The sequence below is a fragment of the Parasteatoda tepidariorum genome, chromosome 10 (assembly GCF_043381705.1).
Source record: "Parasteatoda tepidariorum isolate YZ-2023 chromosome 10, CAS_Ptep_4.0, whole genome shotgun sequence".
Taxonomy (NCBI): Eukaryota; Metazoa; Arthropoda; class Arachnida; order Araneae; family Theridiidae; genus Parasteatoda; species Parasteatoda tepidariorum.
Window position 1 is genome coordinate 62,922,578 of NC_092213.1, and position 20,985 is coordinate 62,943,562.

Consider the following 20,985-nt stretch of genomic DNA (forward strand, 5'->3'; position numbering starts at 1 on the left):
TATTAAGGAGCATGACCGCGATTTATTTAAGGAACCGGTCACTAAACGCTTACTTCTGAAAACAATCTCAAAGATTTTTGATCCCTTGGGAATTTTCTTACCATCTACTGTAATAGGAAAAATTCTCTTTCAAGAAAAATGGCTATGCGGTATTGAATGGGACGAACTTTTACCCCCATCTATCGCATCAAGGTTTTCAAAATGGATTATAGACTTACCACATTTAAACAACATTCGAATCCCCAGATGGATTGGAATATCTTCTGCTGATGTTACCATTCACGTATTCTGCGATGCTACGGAACGAGCTTACGGAACAGTGTTATATGTACGATTCACAGAAGATACTAAATTTCATGTTCGAATGGTTTGCAGTCGTAATAGGCTTTCTCCTCTGAAAAGAATAACACTTACCCGCTTAGAGCTGTTAGCCGCATTATTGAGTGCTCGATTACTCCATTATTTTTGTACAGAAACTAAACTGGATAGGAACGCAGCGACACTTTGGACTGACTCAACAGTTGCCTTAAATTGGATACAAGGTGATCCAAATCGTTGGAAAACTTTTGTCTGTAACCGAACGAACGAAATTCTCAATTACACAAATCCAACACAATGGCGGCATTGCCCTGGCAATGAAAATCCTGCCGACCACTTGTCTCGTGGTGTTGCACCAACAGAGCTTAAATCATTGGATCTTTGGTGGCTAGGACCAACCTGGCTAACACAATCATCAGAGTTTTGGCCTTCAAAACAACTGAGTTACGCTAATCCAGATATTCATGCTGAACTACGTAAACCATCTTCTCAATCTTTATTGATAACTCCTTACCAACCTCTTATTGATATATTACAGTTCGCATCGCTCAAAAATGAGCAAAAACACCCTTTGCTTCTTGATGGTTCTCATCCTTTTGTACATCTTTTCATATACCACACACACGTGAAGCTTCATCACTTAGGCGTTCAAATTGTACTTTCAGAGATTCGTTCCAACTTCTGGATAATACGAGGACGTGAAGCCATTAAACGAGTGCTCTATAAATGTCTACCTTGTAAACTCTCACAGGCATCTAGAAGTCAACAAATCGAAGCTCCTTTACCAAGGGACAGAATTACACCTTGCCTTCCATTTACTACTATTGGCATAGATTTCGCTGGCCCACTTTATGTTCGTAACTTGAAACCTTTAAATACAGCCTATATCGCACTTTTCACTTGCTCAACTACTCGTGCCGTACATATCGAATTAGTCTCTGACCTCACTACTGACAAATTTCTCATGGCCCTAAAAAGATTTGTAGGCAGAAAAGGAGTTCCTCATACAATATACACTGACAACGCCACTACCTTCCATGCCGCTAATAAAGAGCTATCCATTTTATGGGACAACTTAACATCATCAACAGTTCAACAATATTATGCCCAGACGGGAATTAAGTGGAAATTCATTGTTGCACGAGCGGCTTGGTGGGGAGGATGGTGGGAACGTTTGATCGGACTAACAAAAAGATGTTTGCGAAAATCTCTAGGTCGAACCTTGTTAGATGAAGAAGGTCTTTCTACAGCATTAGTTGGTGTTGAAGCCGCATTAAATAGTCGATCGTTAGTTTATGAAAAGGGAAATGATGATCCTGAAGAAACATTAACACCATCCCATTTTCTTACCGGTAAAAGACTTACAACCATACCTTCACAACCTGCAGCATCTAGTAGAAATCTCCCGACCTGTTCAACTGATCATTCCTCTTGAGATTGATCAGGGTGGGGAGGATGTTCCAGACGCAAGTGCGTGAACGCAGATGCAGTGATTACCAGACGCAAATGCGTGAACGCAGATGCGGTGATTATTTATTATATTATTTATTATATTATTTCTTACATTATTCTTTTGTTGGCAACATGTATATATTCTTTGTGTACTTTTGTGATAGTAAAAGAGTTTGTTCTATGAGATACTTGTTTTAGTGTTGATTGTAATTAGAAACATTTACGTTTACAACCAACACAGATGGTGAATTAAATGACTAGAGCAAGTTTAACTCAATAAAGCCTAATGCACTCTTTTTCAATTTTTAATTAATATTCGATATCATAAAGTAATTTTCTAAATTACTTTACGATTAAATTACCTACCTGAAAGCGATTATGCATTTATTTTAAAAGAAAAAAAAATCGTAACATTTTGGGGCGCAATGGAAAACTAAAGAAACTATCAACATATAAAAGTATATGAGATACTGAAGAAACGTTCTTTTACAATTGTATCTATATGTTATTTTATACATACATGACAGCCGTTTCGCACAACATTAATCTTTCCCAAAACCGGATAATTCCCAAGCCAATACCGAATTCTGATAAAAATGCACGTCGGAGAGTTTTTAAATCTAGACACAGCTCGAAATGCGTGTTTACGAAAATAGACTTAGTCATTTATGAAAATGGACATCGCATTTGATTCCGTTTTTCAAACTTCTTCTATGAGTATTGTTTTCTTAGAGACAAAAACACTAAAGAATCTAAATAAATTCGTATTGTGATATCGCCCATTTTCATAAATCACTTGGTACATTTTATTAAATTAATCTATTTCATTAAAAAAAGACTTTAAAAGACAACTGTAAGTAATCAAGAGCTTTAGCTTTTACAAGAATGCCACGGGTGCTATAAATTTATAATAGTGTTTTAATTTATGTTGTAGAAATTAAGAATCTTAAGACTCACTTTATGAATGTTCTGAATACGAAGACATCGCTTTAAGAGTTACAGCTGTAAAATGCCTAGCCATCCCCGACATCCGGGACCTTGTCCCATATTGATTATGCTTAGCGTTTAAATACGCAAGGAAAAGTAAGTGCGTAATTCCTCGTTTAGCTGTTGAATTTCAGTTGGAAATTGAAAATGCGTATTTTTTGCTGTGTCCGTTTTCTTAAACAAGCACTTCGAGCTATGTCCATTTTTGCAAACACGCATTTACAGCTTTGTCCAGTTATGCCAACACGCGTTTCGAGCAGTGTCCATATTTAGAGACACCCATTCCGAGTTGTGTTCATTTTAGCAAACACGAAAACTGCGTCCTGATTTAAAATTCACCGTCAGAGCATGAATAGCACGTGCTAAATATCAGTATGAAATTTTTATTTTTATTTGTGGACAAAAATATATAAAGGATTTATTTAACATACTGTACTAAATATTAATTTTGATACCTAGCATGAGTAAGTTGTTATAGGCAAATATCAACATAATATAATTTGTAAGTGAGATAATTTTTCTCCTGATTATGCACATTAAAGTAAAAATAAATAAATAAATCCTAGTTATAATGAACACAAATTTTTCTTTATAAAACATAATTTTTTATTGCAAGACAGGTGGTGCTCACGGTGAATTTAACTAACGAGGAATTATCACTGTGGCGAATTGTATTCTCATAGAATGAATTATTCCCACAAGAATACGTCGACGCATTATTATAAACTGTTCCACGACTGATTGTGTCCACGCAGATCTGTCACCCGGATGAATTGTGGGCAATCAATTGTCCAACATCAAATAGTGTGCGACGAATTAACACGACATCGTTTACCTCTTATAAGACAAATTTTAGTCCCGTATATTTTAATATAATTTTAGAAACCTGTACGAATCAATGTAAAAAACAATAATATCGCTCATGGGTCGCAATAGTGGAACAACTAAAAAAAAGCACGGGTTTTGGACTAAGAACTGGTGTAAATATGAAAATACACATTTTTTTCAGTAGCAATACTAGCACAACTCATAATTCAACTTGAAGGTAATCTTCGTTTAAGCAAACTAAAGCAATAACTTCTTATGCATTTTCCTTAGCAATGAAAACTTTAAACCCACTTTTCTCAAAACATGATTTTTTGAGTTGTGCAACTATTGCAGCCCATGAGCGATATATCACATTTTTAGATATTAAATATAAGTTAAAACAAAACAAATATTTTGTGGAAATAATAGAAGTTAATCATATCTAACTATTTAAAGTGTGAAACGGATTTTAATTACATCATCTTTCAAAATAAATATCTCAAAAAAAGAAAGATTGTACAAATCATTTTACAATAATAATTCCTAATCTCGAAAAGTGCTAATCAAGTACTGCTTAAATTTGATAAAGTAATTATTTTAAAAATTGCTCTTATCAAGGATGCAACGTTACAAGTTTTGTGCATTAATTTTATCTGATAGTCTTATGTCGTGGATTAGGAAAATTCATAATAGTAATCCCTTTTCCAGGGATACAATGCAGATGAGTTGATAAACTCAAATCCTAGTTGTAAATTTTTTTGCAGCTTAGTACTTGGATGATATATTTGACTAACAGACTACGTTATATGTATCATTGAACTTGTTTATGACTGAAATTCTCCCTTCATCTGTCCGAAAGTGAAAACATAAAACTTAAGGAAGAGATGCATGCGTAAATATAAAAACTTCATAACAAAACTCGATTTTAAATTGAAATTCCCTGATTCTAATTATGCATCTAACGATTGATCAAGAAGGAAACAGTAACGTAGAAATATGATGAATCGTCATGGGTAAAAGAAGTAAGTTTTATGCTAAAATCCTTTGTCATATTCATAATATTTAATAAATATAAGTGTAAAAAGTTATTATTAGATTCAGAAATTTATGAATATATATCTTATTCTTTTTAATTAATTGTTCTTCTAGCTTAAAAAAAGTGTCAGTAACTTGAAGGGCCTATCTCAATACAGTGACGCATTTTTCTCAAAGTTGAAATCACCATAAAATTTTTGAAATTTAAAATCGGAGGATTTGTTTATAGTAATATTCCTTATGAAAAATAATATCGTTTTTGCCCATAAATCGGAGGATTTGTGTGCAAAATCGATATCAAACATCGATAGGTTATATCGATGTTTGATTCACCTTTATCACCACTTTTAAAAAACCGTTGGCAAACCTGTATAAACTCGTTTACCCAAAGACTCCATGTAAAAAATTAATTTTTGCAATTGCTTACTAGTTTTCATTATTTAAATTATTAATGGTCAAAGATTGTTAACAGTAAAAGGTACATAAATTTTAACGTTATTTTTAAGTCAGCAATTTTAAATCACGAAATCCATAATTTATACGTAATCGGTCAAGTAATTCTTGAGAAATGAAAATTTAAAAATACGACTTCTTTGAAATTTGATTACTCAGACGCTATTCAACCAATTTTACTCAATTTTTTTTATTTGAAAACTAAGGGACCAAAACTATTGGGACAATTTCTAGATTGCGGCTATTGTTTATATTGTTGAGGGTCAAAGATTTAAATCTGTCGGGGGAAAAAATATATGTTTAATCAGAAAAAGTACGTTTTTGTATCTGATTTCATAACTTAAAATATTGTTTGCACACATTAATTATCTTATCTAAAGTTAGCCCCCGGAACCATAAATGATATATCTTATTAGTGATATATCTTATCAGATCAAAAGTTAACTCTGAAGGCTTACAATGTATTGTTAGAGTAGGGCTATGTGCTAGAGTTCAATACTCTAGGTTCAAATCTAGATGATGGTTAAATTCGATTCACATAGTCAGAAGTGCAGGTGAAATTATCCTCAGAAGTGAAGGGTTAGAGTCCTTCGTTTCGCTGACGTAAAAAGTTTTCGATTATTTTTTCAATTCTGAACCAGACCTGAAACAATGATGCTTCGTTTGAGATAATTTCCTAATCCTTTTTATGAGATTTAAAAGCTGAGTAATCAAGTTTTTTTTATACGTTTTGCCATGATTTATAATATTGCAATAGCTAATAGAAGATGTTACCAAGCAAACTTTCGAATAAATTCCATATCTACTGTTGCTCATTTGTCTGCGGACACGTCCTCGACGAAATATTTACGAAACGTGGAAAACGTAGAATCTAAACATAGAAAAACATGGATATACCAAAGACAAATAAGAACATAGAAAAATATGGATATCGCCTAGAAATCGCAAATATTTTCTGGTAAAAAAGTGACAATGTATTTTGTGCCATTTGTGTTATGGTGCTTATTCTTAAGCCGTAAATAACTTTTGATCTTTTTAAGGAAGTTGTATAGTTGAAATTCAATTTCTCTGGAACTATTCAACCGTTTTCGCTCAAATTTTGTATTTTACCATGTAAACTGACATACTTTAAACTGACGTAAAAAGTCGTATACCTAACAATTCAAATTTTTTCGACTATTATTAAATAAAAGAATTAGATTGTGAGCTAAAAATTTTAAATTCTCTAAAAAAGTTATCTAGCTATGGTGAAATATGCTATAAGTAAAATTAACATTAAGAGATCCAAACTTGGGAACGCTCTGACCAAACTATGGGGACCATATTTCCCAGATTACATCTTCGTCTTCTTCGTCAGCACTACGACTTAGTGCAGGTCAAGGCTTTCTCAATTAGCTGCCCCCGGGCAGGGCGACTTTGAGCTAGATTTTCCCACCTGTTTATTCCCAACAATTTCAAGTCCTTCTCAACACTGTCCAACCATCTTGTAGCTGGTCTCCCTCTTCTTCTAGTTCCTTTCAATTTTCGAAAAAGTAAGTTTTACCCCAGTTTTCACCCAGCCATCTGATCTTGAACGCCTTAATAACCCTCAAAATATTAAGTAATCTATATTTATTGTATATCTCATGATTATATAAACTTCTCCAAGCATTATTTTCCTTAACTGCTCCAAAAATTGACCGAAGGAGCTTTCTTTCAAAAATGAGTTGTCTATTTTCCTCTGTTTTATTAATTGCCCATGTACCATATAGAATAATTGATCTGATTAAGGTCTTGTATAGATTTACTTTTGTACCAATATAGAGGAATTTCGATTTTAATTGGTTCCTCAGACCAAAGTAGCACTTATTAGCCATCAAAAGTCTGTTCCTAACTTCAGACCTTATTACATCTACCTCCTATTTTTTGGGTATCAGAAATCTAAATCCGTCAAAAAAAGGTATGTTTGTTCAGAAAAAGTACGTTTTTGTGTTTGATTTGATTAAAATATCATTCTGCACTTATTAATTAGTATATTTGAGGTCACCCCCTCGACCCATTAAGAGAGTTTTAGAACTTGAAGATCCGATCATCAGATCAAAAGTTATTCAGGATGATCCTTTTTTTTCTTCCTTGGCTCACTGTGCGTCGAATAATTATCGAAGTTCAATCACAAAAAAGTAAAAAATCGTTATTCAATCAATTGCAAATAAAAAATTATAAAAGTCAACAATTTTGAAATTTTTATATCGATTCCTGCTTCACTTTTATGCATGCAATAAAAATGAGTACAGACGAACTCGTTTATTACGAAGGCAGGGCGATGATAATAATTAACCCTGGTTAATCATTATAAACGAGTTCTATTGCATAAGCCTTAAAAATATAATAATTTCTTCATAGTACATTTCTATAACTTTTTTTTTAATAAATATTAATTTTTTTAAATATTTAAGTAGTATCGATTCAAGTAATTAAGAAATTTTTTCAATTCTCTTTGTTGTTTCAAGTTAAAATAATTCTTTCGTGTAAATATATATGGCTGATAATTGTAACTTAAATCGAAGACCACCTGTAAGGAGATTTGATCATCAAAAACAACCTACGCTTTAATTCATCCTTCCAGAATGTTAGAATTTTTTTTTTCTTCTTAAGATCAGTAATATTTACTGAAGGCTGACAGACTTAAGGTGATGCTTATCGGTTATCAAAAGGGAATAATTTTTCCTTATTCTTTGCAATAATCGAATGTGACAGATGAACTGATAAAAACCGGAAATAAATAGTCTTAAAAACATTTGCAACTTGTCTTTTCTCCTTAGAAACACAATATTCCAAAGGATACAGAATTACACAAAATTGCAGTCTTAGATGAGAGAGTTTACAAAAGAAATTCTATGAAATGATTTAAGGATATGATTATTTGAGAGCTAAAGTCATCGAGTTCGTATCTCGAGCAAGTTGCTTCGATTCATATTTGTTTACTTTATTGAGCGTTGCTGATGAAACATTACCGTGAACTACTCGAGTATTTTTTTTCCGTGAAAGATACGGTAATCGATTCAATCTATTTCATTGCATAATTTTATTTATTTATTTACTTATTATTATTATTTTTGATAGAAATACTATAAGATTTCTAGCCCCGTAATGATATTTCAAACAAGCGTGCTATACTACTATTCAAAGCAAAAAAAAAAAAATACTATTTCTATTTGGGAGATAAAGTCTTCCAGTTGGTATTTCGGCCGAGTTGCTTTGAATCGCATTTGTTTATTTAGCGTGGGTAGTGCAGGATAGAAACCACTGGAATATTTTCCCCATAAAAGGTACTGCAATATATTTCATTATTTAGTTTTATTTTTTACGATAATATATTACTGTAAAGTTTTTAGTGGTTTGTTCGTAATAATAAAATTGCATATAAGCATGCTATTACTACTATGCATAAAATCTAAAACTCTTACTATATTACTATAAATATTTAAACGATATTCTAAATCGTTGGAATTTTACTTATTTTAAATTTAACATTATTATCAAGTGGGTAATTTCCTTACTTATCAACTAAATATTACTGGTTTTGTATGATCAAGTCTTAATTGTCCAGTTTTTTTTACACGGCTCTAGTTTATATTCTCTAGTCTGAAATATAAAACTTCATGTTGTTAATTTTTCAATTTTCTACTTACTACACATCATTGCTTGTAAAGGATATTAACTAGTCTAAAATATTAAGTTTCAGGTGGTCAATTTTCCGATTTTCTACCAAATGCACAGCTTCTTGGGATATGATCTTGCAATTAAAAAATGTCACTTCAAGTAGTTAAATTTACAGATTGTACTTGGATATCAATCTGAATAATTTAAGGCGAAATTTAATTTATTTTTATTTAAAATCTAACCTACCTTTTACAATAATGTTAAGATGTTCTTATATTTAAAAAAATTATTTAAAAAAAATATTGAAAACAAGTTTTAATCTTAAATTTAAATATTGAAATATTTGTTATATTTTATCTAGTTATTATTTATTTATAAACGAATTTGAAAATACACTCTGTTCTTTGTCGTCAGGTTTAATCATGAATAATATACCTTAATTTAGTTCAAGTTGTATGTTATATAATTAATAAATCATGCTAAATTTTATTTACAATATTCTGTAGTTACAATATTATTTAAAGGTTAAGTTAGAGTTTCCCATCCTATGAGTCGTCAGAGCTCAAAAACAACCATCAATATTTTTATTTTAAATTTTGTTTATTTTTCATGCGTTTAAAGTAAAACATTGAGACAAATTTAATCTGTTATTCAAAATAACTCCTATTGCAATTCCTTAGATTCTTTCAACCATCTGTTTAGTCACTAGAATTTCGAGAAACAGATATTCGTTGCCTCAAACGTCATAATTAATATGAAAAATTACCCAGAATAATTCATTCAAAAAAATTTTTTTGGGTCGGTGTCGCTTATTTTCAATTTATAAGATTGAGATGCTCAGGGTTACAATATCAATTTAGTCACTGACAAGAATTATTTCTAATTTGTCATAATTTTACTTTTTGTAATAAATAAGTGATCACTAATATTGTAAATTTATTTTATAAGGAATTATTTATTAAAAATTTGCGAATTTAAAATTATATATGTTGCAATTTAATTAAATAGTGGTAAGTAAATAAATATTTGATTCATAATTTTGTTACTTGGTTTATTATTCAAAGGAGAAAAAAAAACAAATATTATACCCGCAGTTAACTTCAAATATAACGCAATTTTTATGTGAAATCAACTTAATTTGCTGAACATAAATATAATTTTTTTTTTAAATAAATTCATTTTTCAAGTGATTTTGACTACCAGTATTTAGAATAGAGCTATGCTGTGACTATTTTCTTCATTCCTTTAATTTTTACTAAGTACCTAATTAGATAATAAAGAATATAACCCTCAGAGTTAGCTACGCTGATTCAAATCATTTGAATAAAATAATATAATATAGAAATAATATATATAGATATAATAATATAACAGAAATAAAATAATAATTACGACTGAATAACTGATACATTTGAAATGTATCAGTTATTCAGTCGTAATTATTATTTTATTTCTGCTGAAAGAGCTGGTTTTCCTTCGGGCTTAAATCTGTAAAATGGGAGTAATGGACTTGATGATTAGGTAAAGGCCATGTTTGACCTAGGTATCCAGCTCCATTTGATAGGTGAATTTGTGACTAAATGCTTAGCAAAATTTGAAAAATTATTTTAATTGTTATTTCCTTACCTTTAACGCCGTGGGGTGTTGGAAATTCTTGATCACTAAATACGGTTTTTTTCTGATTGTATTAATAATAGCAAATTATAATTTTTGTGTGTCTCAAAATTGCTGGAACTTATTCCGAAATTTAAGACATCATTGCTGATAATCGCAAAACTATTTTAGTCAACTTCCAGTTTAAAAAAAATTGTTAGGTACAAGTTTGTGCTTAACTATATATTTGACATATAAGTGACAAAATCGAAGATTTCAAATAAATAGTTTGAATATGCTAGAGAAATAAAAAGGGCACAATATATATAATTTTTTATTAAAATAAATCATGTTTAACTGCCATTTCTCAATAACTGTTCTACTGATTTCTTTCACACATTGGATTTTATTAATAAAAAAATGCATATTTTTAAACAGTGTACTATTCTTTCGACTATATGGTAAAAAATTTCCGATTGTTAACACTTTAATTCCTTGACCCAAACTTTTTATTAAACATTTTTCATACTTTTTTCATTATTTTGTATTAATTTATGTCAAAATAAAAGCAAAATATTATATTTAGCATTTTAATTATTTATGGTTATGAAATACAGCACGAAAAATCGCTGTATTTTTCTGTTTTAAAGGAAAAACCTTCCAGACAAAGCTCACTTCCAAAGAATAATTTTTCAAAAACAGTTATTCATCATTAAAATTTTATTAATTTAGAAAATCAACTAATGATAAATTTTTGAATATGAATGAAAAAAAATTTTTTTTTCAAACTCCCATTAAACCCATCTGCATTAAAGGGTTGAAAAATAAAAAGTAATTATCTTTAATTGCATTCCCATTTTTCGCAGCTTTAATCGTGTTTTCACCTGTAGATTTAGAAAATACCATCGGGAGAACGTACCCTACTTTCAAACCACTACATTTAATATCTTATCATTTGCACCTGGTCTACTACACTTTAAAGGAGAACTTGTAACACATTTATGAATTAATTTTCACTCAAAGTAGTTTAATTTTAGCTTATAAATTCTGTTTTTATTAAAAGGACCAACACTTTCATGAGGTTGTTCCCAGGACAATAATCAAGATTTTTTTTATTTAAAAAATCAAGGACTAAGTTCAAAGGACTCCATCAGCGCATCAGATGTTTCTTTCAAATGCATTCAAACAATTGATTTCTGAAATGATCACAGAAGATACTTCGTGTGAAGTAAACATTTGGTTAAGGATAAAAAAAGGTTGATACTCATTAACTCCCCGTACTCAACAGGTAAGATAGAGATAAATACCCAAAAAAGAGTGAGATAAAGTTTGCTGCGTATTTGTTTTCTTAAGAAAGCATCAGTCCTTGTTCAAAGAAAAAAAGGTGATGATGGGCATAATTTTAAGTGAGGACTGCACTAGAAAAATCCCCAGGTGCTAAGAAACGTTTCATTTCATTTCTGCCGAATGTTTAAGTTACGATATCAGACCTATCAGCATTGGAAGATAACAGATTTGCTGATGACCTTTAGGTAGTTTTCAGTGGTTAATTTCTGTTTTTGTTTGTTATTGTGGTTGATGTTTGCTATTTGTGCAATTAAATAATAAATTTTTTTTAGAAATTTCGTTATTGGAGATTTTTTGTGCCTTTGCTTATGAAATAAGTTAAATTCATGATATAAAATATCAGATTCATCGGTGTTAGAAAATAAGATTAACTAATGACCTTAAGATGATTTTCAGTAGTTGCTACTATAGTATTACATTTTTTTTTTAAGTTTCGCAATTGAAAATTTATAATATAATTTGAAAAATAATATATTTTGGTAATAATATGTTTGAAAAAATAAAATATTTAAAATATAATATATATTTTGGAGATTTTTGTTATGTCTGTAAAATTAATTTATCTTATCTTTCTAAGTTTATTAGAATTGTAAAAGATATATCTTTATAAATTAGATCTTTACAATTATATCTTTTAAAATTGGATTACAAATGTCTGACTTATCATTATTGAAAGATAAATGAATTGATAATATTTTGGTAGTTTTCAGTGGTTGGTATTTATTATAATATATTTTTTATTATTAATTATCGTCATGAAAACTAAATATGTATATAATATTTTGGAGATTTTTCTTATGTTTCATAAATAAGATTAATTAATCATTTCTTTCGAAATTTGAATATCTGAATTCACTATATTTTGTGAGTAAATGTCTTACCATTTTAAATATCTTAAAATGTTCTTTAAGCATATTTTTACGCTTTTGAATTCTTAACAAATGCCCGACTGTCTAATAGAAAAGAAAACTGAAGAATTTTTGTCATATCAAGAATAAATTAGAAAACACTGTTTAACTTATTTTTTTCATTTATCGCAGATTATAATAGCTAAAACATCTAGTTAACTTATTGAAATTGTAATAAATATTGTATTTAATTTTATAAACAAAATTAAAAGATTGTTTCTTTAATAAAGCTCGGCATGTAAATTAATCTCAGATGTAAAAATATAAAATTATTTTAAACCTATTTTATATATTGCAAGAAATAAGTTTAAAAAAATCTCTTGAATCCTCGTTAACTATACTTAAATCAGTGTTACTCGCAGACTACGAAAAAAGGTGGATATTTTTATTATCCTTCATTTCTGACAAATAAAGTGGCATAACTTACGGAAAATGCTCTTAATTTTTATTAAAATTTAGATTAATGATAACAATTGAAATTTCAGAGTTATTAGTTATTTTTAGACTTCAGTTATAAAAAAGTATAAGTTACTTTTCAGTTTCAAAATAGCAGCTAACTTTTTTTTTGTTCTTTTCAGGGCGTAAAGGGGAAAAATTATCACCTCATCAATAGTTTCTAAATAGCCATGCTTTGGAAAAAAATATCTATGAGTTTTGAACTGTTTGAGGTTGATGGTGCTACTTACTAGTCAAAATGACTATCACTTATTCGCTAGATGTAGCAAACACTCGTTTTTGTGGATTTACAAAACTTTTAGGACGATGGAAAGGGAGTATTTACAAGATTTTGTGGAAGGAATTCATAGTTTTTTCACTAGGATACAGTCTTCTCAGTATTATCTACAGACTCATCCTTGACGAGGAACAGAAAAGGTGAGTTAAATTCATCATAAATCATTGGTTTTAAAGTATGCAATTTCAGCTCTTTCAGATTAACTATACCATATGATTGAGATACTCAATCTGTGGTTTACGTTCCATTTTTGGTCCGTGAGATGATTTAATGTCGTCTGGAAAAGTGTTATAAAAAAAACCCGTCTGAAACGTTTATTGAAATTAGATTCTCAATTGAAATTGATTTTCAGCGTAACAATATCATAGGATAGGGAAACTCAATCTGACGTTTACGATTGACTTTTGGTTCGTAAGATGATTTAATGTTGTCAAAGAGTGTTATCAAAAATAAACGTCGGAAACTTTTATTGAAATTAGATTCTCAATTGAAATTAATTTTGACTTCTTTTCAGCCAAAATTTTTAAAATGAAATGCAAAATCAAGGGTGTCGTGAAGATGAAAATTCGACCACAGTAAATTGGGCACTCTCAAGATATCTTGCAAATAGCTAAAATATATTCTATTCATATTTAAATGTCTTTCGAAGGAATAATACCCTTTTGATAAATTTTTCTCTGACGCTTTAGAAAAAAAAATCTTTTATTTTATCATATTCAAATATTTATCAATAATTGATTTTGTAAATTAAGGTTTTTCAATTATTAATCAATAATTGATATTGTAAATTAAGGTTTTTCAGTTACTTATCAATAATTGATATTGTAAATTAAGATTTTTCAATTATTTATGAATAATTGATTTTGTAAATTTCGGAGCTGAATAACTATTTCTTTTCGATCTAAATAAGTGCAAGTTTGAAAAATTGTTTGGAAAAGAGACGTGTTTCGAAGATTTCACCTTTAACGCAAGAAAAGATACCCGTGTTTCATGCTGTATTTCATAACCATAAACTATTAAATTCTCGATATAATATTTTTCGCTTATTTTGACAAAAATTCTGAGACAAAAAGTTAACCCTTTCGAAATATTTCCTTTCGAACTATAAGACAAATATTTATTGATTATATATAGATTAAAGGAAATGCGTCAACAGCATTTTATTTTACTTACTATTATAATTTTATTGCTTTCTTAAATATTTGTTGGCGTCACAACCATAATATTAACCCTAATTAATTAATATGTAGATAGAGGTTAAATTTCACTGATTTAAATGTGTGTGGTTCGCCATAAATTTAATTAGGCTTCTAATAGTCCATAGATATGAAAATGTTGAGAATCACTGTCATTGAACCCATTAGAAACCTTAAGAAAATTGGTGTCCAATATAAATAAAAGCTAATTATTAATGAGTCGGGTAAATTATAATGAAGTAACAAAAATAGCTGAGATTTCTGAGTGTTGGATATCATAAACGGGTTGCGGAATAAAGCTTGTTCTCGTTAGTTCAGTTCATCAAAATATTTCAATCAATTTTTAAAAATTAATAGAGATTGAGGTCTTCTGACTCCATTCTCTTGAAATGTTTTATATTTGTGAATTCATTAATAACAAGTCTCCACTGCTATAATCTGTATATTAGTTTCCTTAGAATGACTACAAAACGCATTTATATGACTAACTATAATTTTTCAGTGAGATCAAACGATCCAGTGAGGGTTTTGGAGTATTTTCAGTGTTTTAACCAAAGATTTGAAGTATTTAGTGCTTAATGATAACATAACATCTTAATCAGAAATAGAATAACAATTTTTTAAAAATATTTTGTTTACTTTGTTCTTATTTAAAATGGAATCCATTTTGACAAAGAATAAAACAGAAATCTATTGATTCACCCTTCAAATTATTAGCATTTGTGTTTTTCAATCAGTATGTGTGCATTGCATATCTTGGAACGCAAAAATATCCAAAAACATGCCGATTATCAAGTGCTATTGTTTATTTAAAAAAAATTTTTTTTTTTAACTGCAAAAGTTTGCGATCATTATAATTGGTAGTTTGATAGGGGAAAATCATAGTGATATGGAGTTAAATATACTCTTTTTGATTTATAAGGTAGTTACAATGTTATCAAAGTAATTGAATCATTATCTACCACTAATTATTTAAGATTTTATTTAAATGTATTATTACTAAAACTCGTCGACATGGCCCAAACCATGATCGTGACGTTACAGCTCTCAGAGATAGTAACTTGCTCGGCACAACAAATATATATTTTAAAGTGGTAGTTTATCAATTGTGATTTTTGATTTAATAAATTCAATTTAGTAGATTTTTTTCCACGACTAAATAATTCGTAAGCATATATAATTCACCACTTTATTGTGCTTATGTCATGCCTATACCTTTTAAAAAGCAAGCAAATATAGTTAAATATTTGCAAAAGTTACTTAGTAGTTACATCCCGTTTTTTTTTTTTTAATTATTTTGGCGTGTCCGGAGCACTTGGCATCTCTGAGCTCTGTTTTCCATTAGCTTGACTTATTAGTTTTCCATTAGCAATGGTTAAAATGTGCAATCACGTTGACTTAATGCCCAGATTTTTCCTACCTAGCTTTTAATGCTTTTTCCCGCTAACACTAACCGTGCCTTTTCTAAAGTTTTCATCTTTGCTTTCGAATTCTGCTTTTTTCCTGTCAATTTTCCGGAAAATTTCTTAAGTTTTTAATAATATTATTCGTATAATATTTCTTTACAATATAGAAGATCTGCAATTTTTTTTTAAAATTTAACACTTCCATTTTGCCACTAATCTTTTCGTGATTTCGAAGAATTCAAAGAAAGGCGTGTGAATAAGAAAGTACTTGTAAGGTATTTCTAACGAAAACTTATGTAAGGAAGTAATTCTCTAGGAAAAGATAAAATAGTTCAAAGTTGTAATTGCTATTAGAAAAGAAATTTAAAAAAATGGAAATATTATGAATAGAAGAAACGGGAAGTAAAAAAAATAACGAATCTGGGAAGGAATTAATTATTTCAGAATCAGAACATCTAAAATTCAACCAGGAGAAATAAATAAATTATAAATAAGTTAAAAAGTACATACTAAAAGAAATTAAATAAGAAAAGAACTGTAAAAATAGTCAGTTATAAATAAATATTCAAGAAACAAAAAAAGGAAATATTTGAAATAAAACTAACAGAACGTACTTCAATTCTAACTACCTAAGAAAAAAAAAACATGCAAAAAAAATCAAGAATTTGTTCGATGAAATATGAGAATAGGCTTCAGTGTTAAATAGTTGAATTTTGACCTAACTTTAGTATAACTAAAATTTTGCACTTTTTAGGTACTTTGAACGAGTAGTTCTTTTTTTCGAAGATTTTATTGATCTGATACCTTTGTCTTTTGTGCTTGGATTTTATGTGTCCCTTGTCATTGGAAGGTGGTGGGAGCAGTTCGACGCAATACCATGGCCAGATAGGTAAGTTGAGCTGTTTGTTATGCATTTAGTACTAAAAGTACAGATATATCAATTTAAGAATAGATTTAGATGTTTTAAACAAAAGTTACTTTTGAATGCTCAAGATAGGTCTAAGCAACTTCAAGTAAACTTCGAGGCATAACTCTTTTTTTTATAAATGCCAGAGCATAACATTTTATCACGTGGTTAATGCAAAGAAACCTGTCATACATTTCATTTTTGAAATCCATAATGACGTAGAAAAGGATTTAACGTATTTATGACTTATTCTACAAAATTTAACATTTGTATATAGGCAGATCTTTGATTTTTAGCTTGTGTCGCATACCGTGTTCCCTCAAAGTTCAAGGCTGTCTAACTACGCACTAAGTCATGTCTCTTCACAACATTATAAAATTAATTTAAAACATTTTTCATAACATGGCTTTAAAATTTTGATGAAAAAATAATACTTTGCGATTTCTCATGATACTAGCCAATATTTGTAAAATTGTTTCATAAAATATCTCTGAAGGCAAATTTTGGCTGATACTGAAGGTAAGTATGAAATACTTTACAATGTTTTGCTCAACTCTCATGAATGTTAGTGCATGCCAACTTTATTAGTCCTAAAATTAAGCTCTAATGTTTAACATATACTATATACCAGAGTTGGCCGTTGATTACAGTAATCGATTACAACTGTAATTGATTACAGATAATTACGGCTATGTAATCAATTACTTGTAATCACGATTACAAGTAATCAATTACTTGCAATCGTGATTACAGCTTTCAAAAAATTTTGATTACAGCTGTAATCATGATTACAATTTTGATTACAGTAATCAATTACTTGTAATCATGATTACAAGTAATTGCGATTACAAGTAATCACAACAAAAACGATTACAAGTAATTATGATTACAAGTAATCAAAATATATGATTACATGTAATCATGATTACATGTAATTTGATTACATGTAATTGTGATTACTTGTAATCAAACTATACGATTACAAGTTATTACGATTGTATACTATAGTCAAATTTTTTATGTAAGTATTCATGTGTTTACATATTTTTATGTACATAGAATGTACGCACGCATGAACGTACAATTTGCGATTCCTATACATACAATGTATGCACAAACGTTGTTTGTACGTACAATATTCATAATTATATTGTAATATACTTAATGCAATGCGCATATGCTTAGTACATATAATTATGCATTTATGATACATGTACGCATGTATGTTAGTTTGTACAAAAAGGCAATGTTTTGTATCTTTGTATACATAGACAATGTATGTATGAACGTATATGAAAATAATGTTTATGCGTTTGCATGCTTTTATGTACTTAAGTGCATATATTGTATAAATTTACGATAATAGCACGTATATACAATGTACGTTTGTATATAAAATTGTACGTATTTGCGTACAATATGTAAAAATGTTATTTAAAGGTACAATATATGCACATAGTTGCGTAAATAAAATGCGTACATGTATACATGCATATTTATATGTACATCGATATATGTGCACGCAAAGTATGTACTTATGTACAACTTACGTATGTACTTGTATAACTACATACTTTGTTAATACTTATGCGCATGTAATGCATGGATGTACAAAAAAATAGTTATATGCACAATGTATGCATGTGCATACAACGTATACATGTACATAATTACAAGTAATGTACAAATACGTGCGTACATTTAAATATATGTAATTACAATATACACATACATTGTGCATACATTAAAAAAATTTATATGAGTAAAGTTATTAAAATTTGTTTTAAAATTATTCTAAGGTATATGAAACTCGACCTCATATTTTTTAGAAAGCAAACGATAATTTTATTTGGAATTTCTAAATATTAATTCCACACATAAAATTTACCGTTTTTCTTACCATTTAAAAAATTTCTATGAATCATGCATTATGTTATAAAAAAAATAAATCTGTATTGTCAAACATTTCATGAAAATACCTGAAAATAATTTTTTATTCAGAGAATTTCAAAATGATATAGAACAATTAAAGCTGAAAACTAAATTTAAATATCGTTTGATTTTGTCATTTAACTTGCTTGAGTCATTAAAAGTTAACTTACATGCATTTTATTTATTGCATTGTACACATATTTAGACATAAATGTAATGTACATATGTATACGTGTAATGTATGTACGCATGTACAATGTATGTACATACATTCATGTATTGTACGTGCATATATAGTACATATGGATATGCATACATGGAACATACGTGTATTGTACATGTGTGGATACATTCATTGTACATATATACATTGCACCATATGCATAGATAGGGATAGCATGCATGTACACATGTAAAATTTGTACGAAAGAATTATGCCCAATATATTTATGCACATACGTACTGTATATGTACACACATATGTACATTATATGAACATTATATGTTCATTTCATCATATGTACATTATATGAATATACATCTGTACGCTATATGTATATACATCTGTACGCTATATGTATATACATCTGTACAATATATGCATCTCAAATGTGTGTATGTACGTACGTTATGCATGTCGAATGCATGTATGAATATATGTGAAATATAAATACGCCCAATGTACGTACAATAGTTCACAAATGTATTATGCATATTTGGATACTTACATTGAGCATGAACATATTATGTACATGTACATAAATACACTGGACATGCATATCATGTACATGTATACATACATATATTGTACATCCTACAGATATACCTATATTGTACATGCATACATATATTGTACTGTTCATAAATAAATTGCACATACATGCATGGGACATACATTGTACAGACAATGTATGTATGTTCGTACAAACACAAGTACTTGTATATACATGCGTACATGAACATAGATATACATTTTACATACACAAATATTTGCATAAAATGCATATATTCATTGTGTATAAATGTACATGTCTACATTGTTTGCACATACATACGTAATTATTATCTATATACATACGTACATATATTTTATACCTACAATATAAGTGTATGTACATGTGTGTGATACTAAAATGTCTGAACATATGCACTAGATAAAATCATATGTACATACATTTCAGTTACATTCATTTGTACGTATACAAATACGTACAAAATGCAGTACATGTTAATACGTGCAAAATGTATCATTATAAAATACATTCTACTATCTACTGTAAAATATAATCATTTATAAGAATACAATAGTCTTGTAATCGTGTAATTAGATTACATGTAATCATAATTACATGTAATCAAATTACATGTAATCAAATTACATGTAATCATATATTTTGATTACTTGTAATCATAATTACTTGTAATCGTTTTTGTTGTGATTACTTGTAATCGCAATTACTTGTAATCATGATTACAAGTAATTGATTACTGTAATCAAAATTGTAATCATGATTACAGCTGTAATCAAAATTTTTTGAAAATTGTAATCATGATTACAAGTAATTGATTACTGTAATCGACTATGTAATCATGATTACAGCTGTAATCAAACTTTGTAATCACGATTACAAGTAATTGATTACTGTAATCAATATTGTAATCATGATTACAGCTGTAATCAAAATTTTTGAAAATTGTAATCATGATTACAAGTAATTGATTACTGTAATCAAAAAATGTAATCGATTACATTTTTGGCCAACTCTGCTATATACTACTAGCTCTATTTTTATTAGTCATAGGAATCTGAGTTTTTAGCAAATAATAATACTGAAAACTGTCTCTAAATAAAACACAAAATATTACTGAGTGATATTTTTTGCAATTATTTTTAGGATATGCTACCTGATCAATGCGTACGTGCATGGAGCAGATGATAGAAGCCGAATGATACGAAGAACATTGGGACGTTATTTGATTCTGCTACAAGCAATAACTTTTCAAAGCGTAAGCACGGCAGTAAAGAAAAGATTTCCAACCACTGGTCATCTAGTTGCAGCTGGTATGTTTGTTTTATTTTTACATTTTATGCATCAACAACTTAAAAATCGAATAGAGTTTTTAAATGTCAAAACAGGTTAGGAATCAAAAGAGCTTTTTCGACTCATATCACCCTCTGTTTCAAAAGACGGTAATTCTATTATTTTGGACAGATCAGTAAATCTTGCTGGGCATTAAAGTAATCTCTGTCGGAAGTTTCATCTTATAA

General features: G+C 29.1%; 2 protein-coding genes across 5 annotated transcripts in view; both read left to right on the forward strand.

Annotated features, from left to right (window-relative positions):
- Positions 1–1,753, forward strand: part of LOC139426871 (uncharacterized) — a 2,559-nt gene extending 806 nt beyond the window's left edge. The window contains exon 2 of the mRNA XM_071186988.1: positions 8–1,753. Within this exon, the coding sequence (XP_071043089.1) occupies positions 8–1,753 (1,746 nt within the window). The remainder of the gene's footprint in view (positions 1–7) is intronic.
- Positions 1,754–4,268: 2,515 nt separating this feature from the next.
- Positions 4,269–20,985, forward strand: part of LOC107453046 (bestrophin-4) — a 29,347-nt gene continuing 12,630 nt past the window's right edge. The window contains exons 1-4 of one of the 4 annotated variants that reach the window (XM_043048704.2): positions 4,269–4,586; positions 13,121–13,415; positions 16,632–16,766; positions 20,612–20,778. In XM_043048704.2, the coding sequence (XP_042904638.1) occupies positions 13,237–13,415; positions 16,632–16,766; positions 20,612–20,778 (481 nt within the window). In that variant the 5' untranslated portion in view covers positions 4,269–4,586; positions 13,121–13,236. Of the gene's footprint in view, positions 4,587–7,680; positions 8,085–8,233; positions 8,361–11,513; positions 11,820–13,120; positions 13,416–16,631; positions 16,767–20,611; positions 20,779–20,985 lie in introns of those variants that run through there. The other 3 variants (XM_043048702.2, XM_043048703.2, XM_043048701.2) reach the window with 3 other exon arrangements.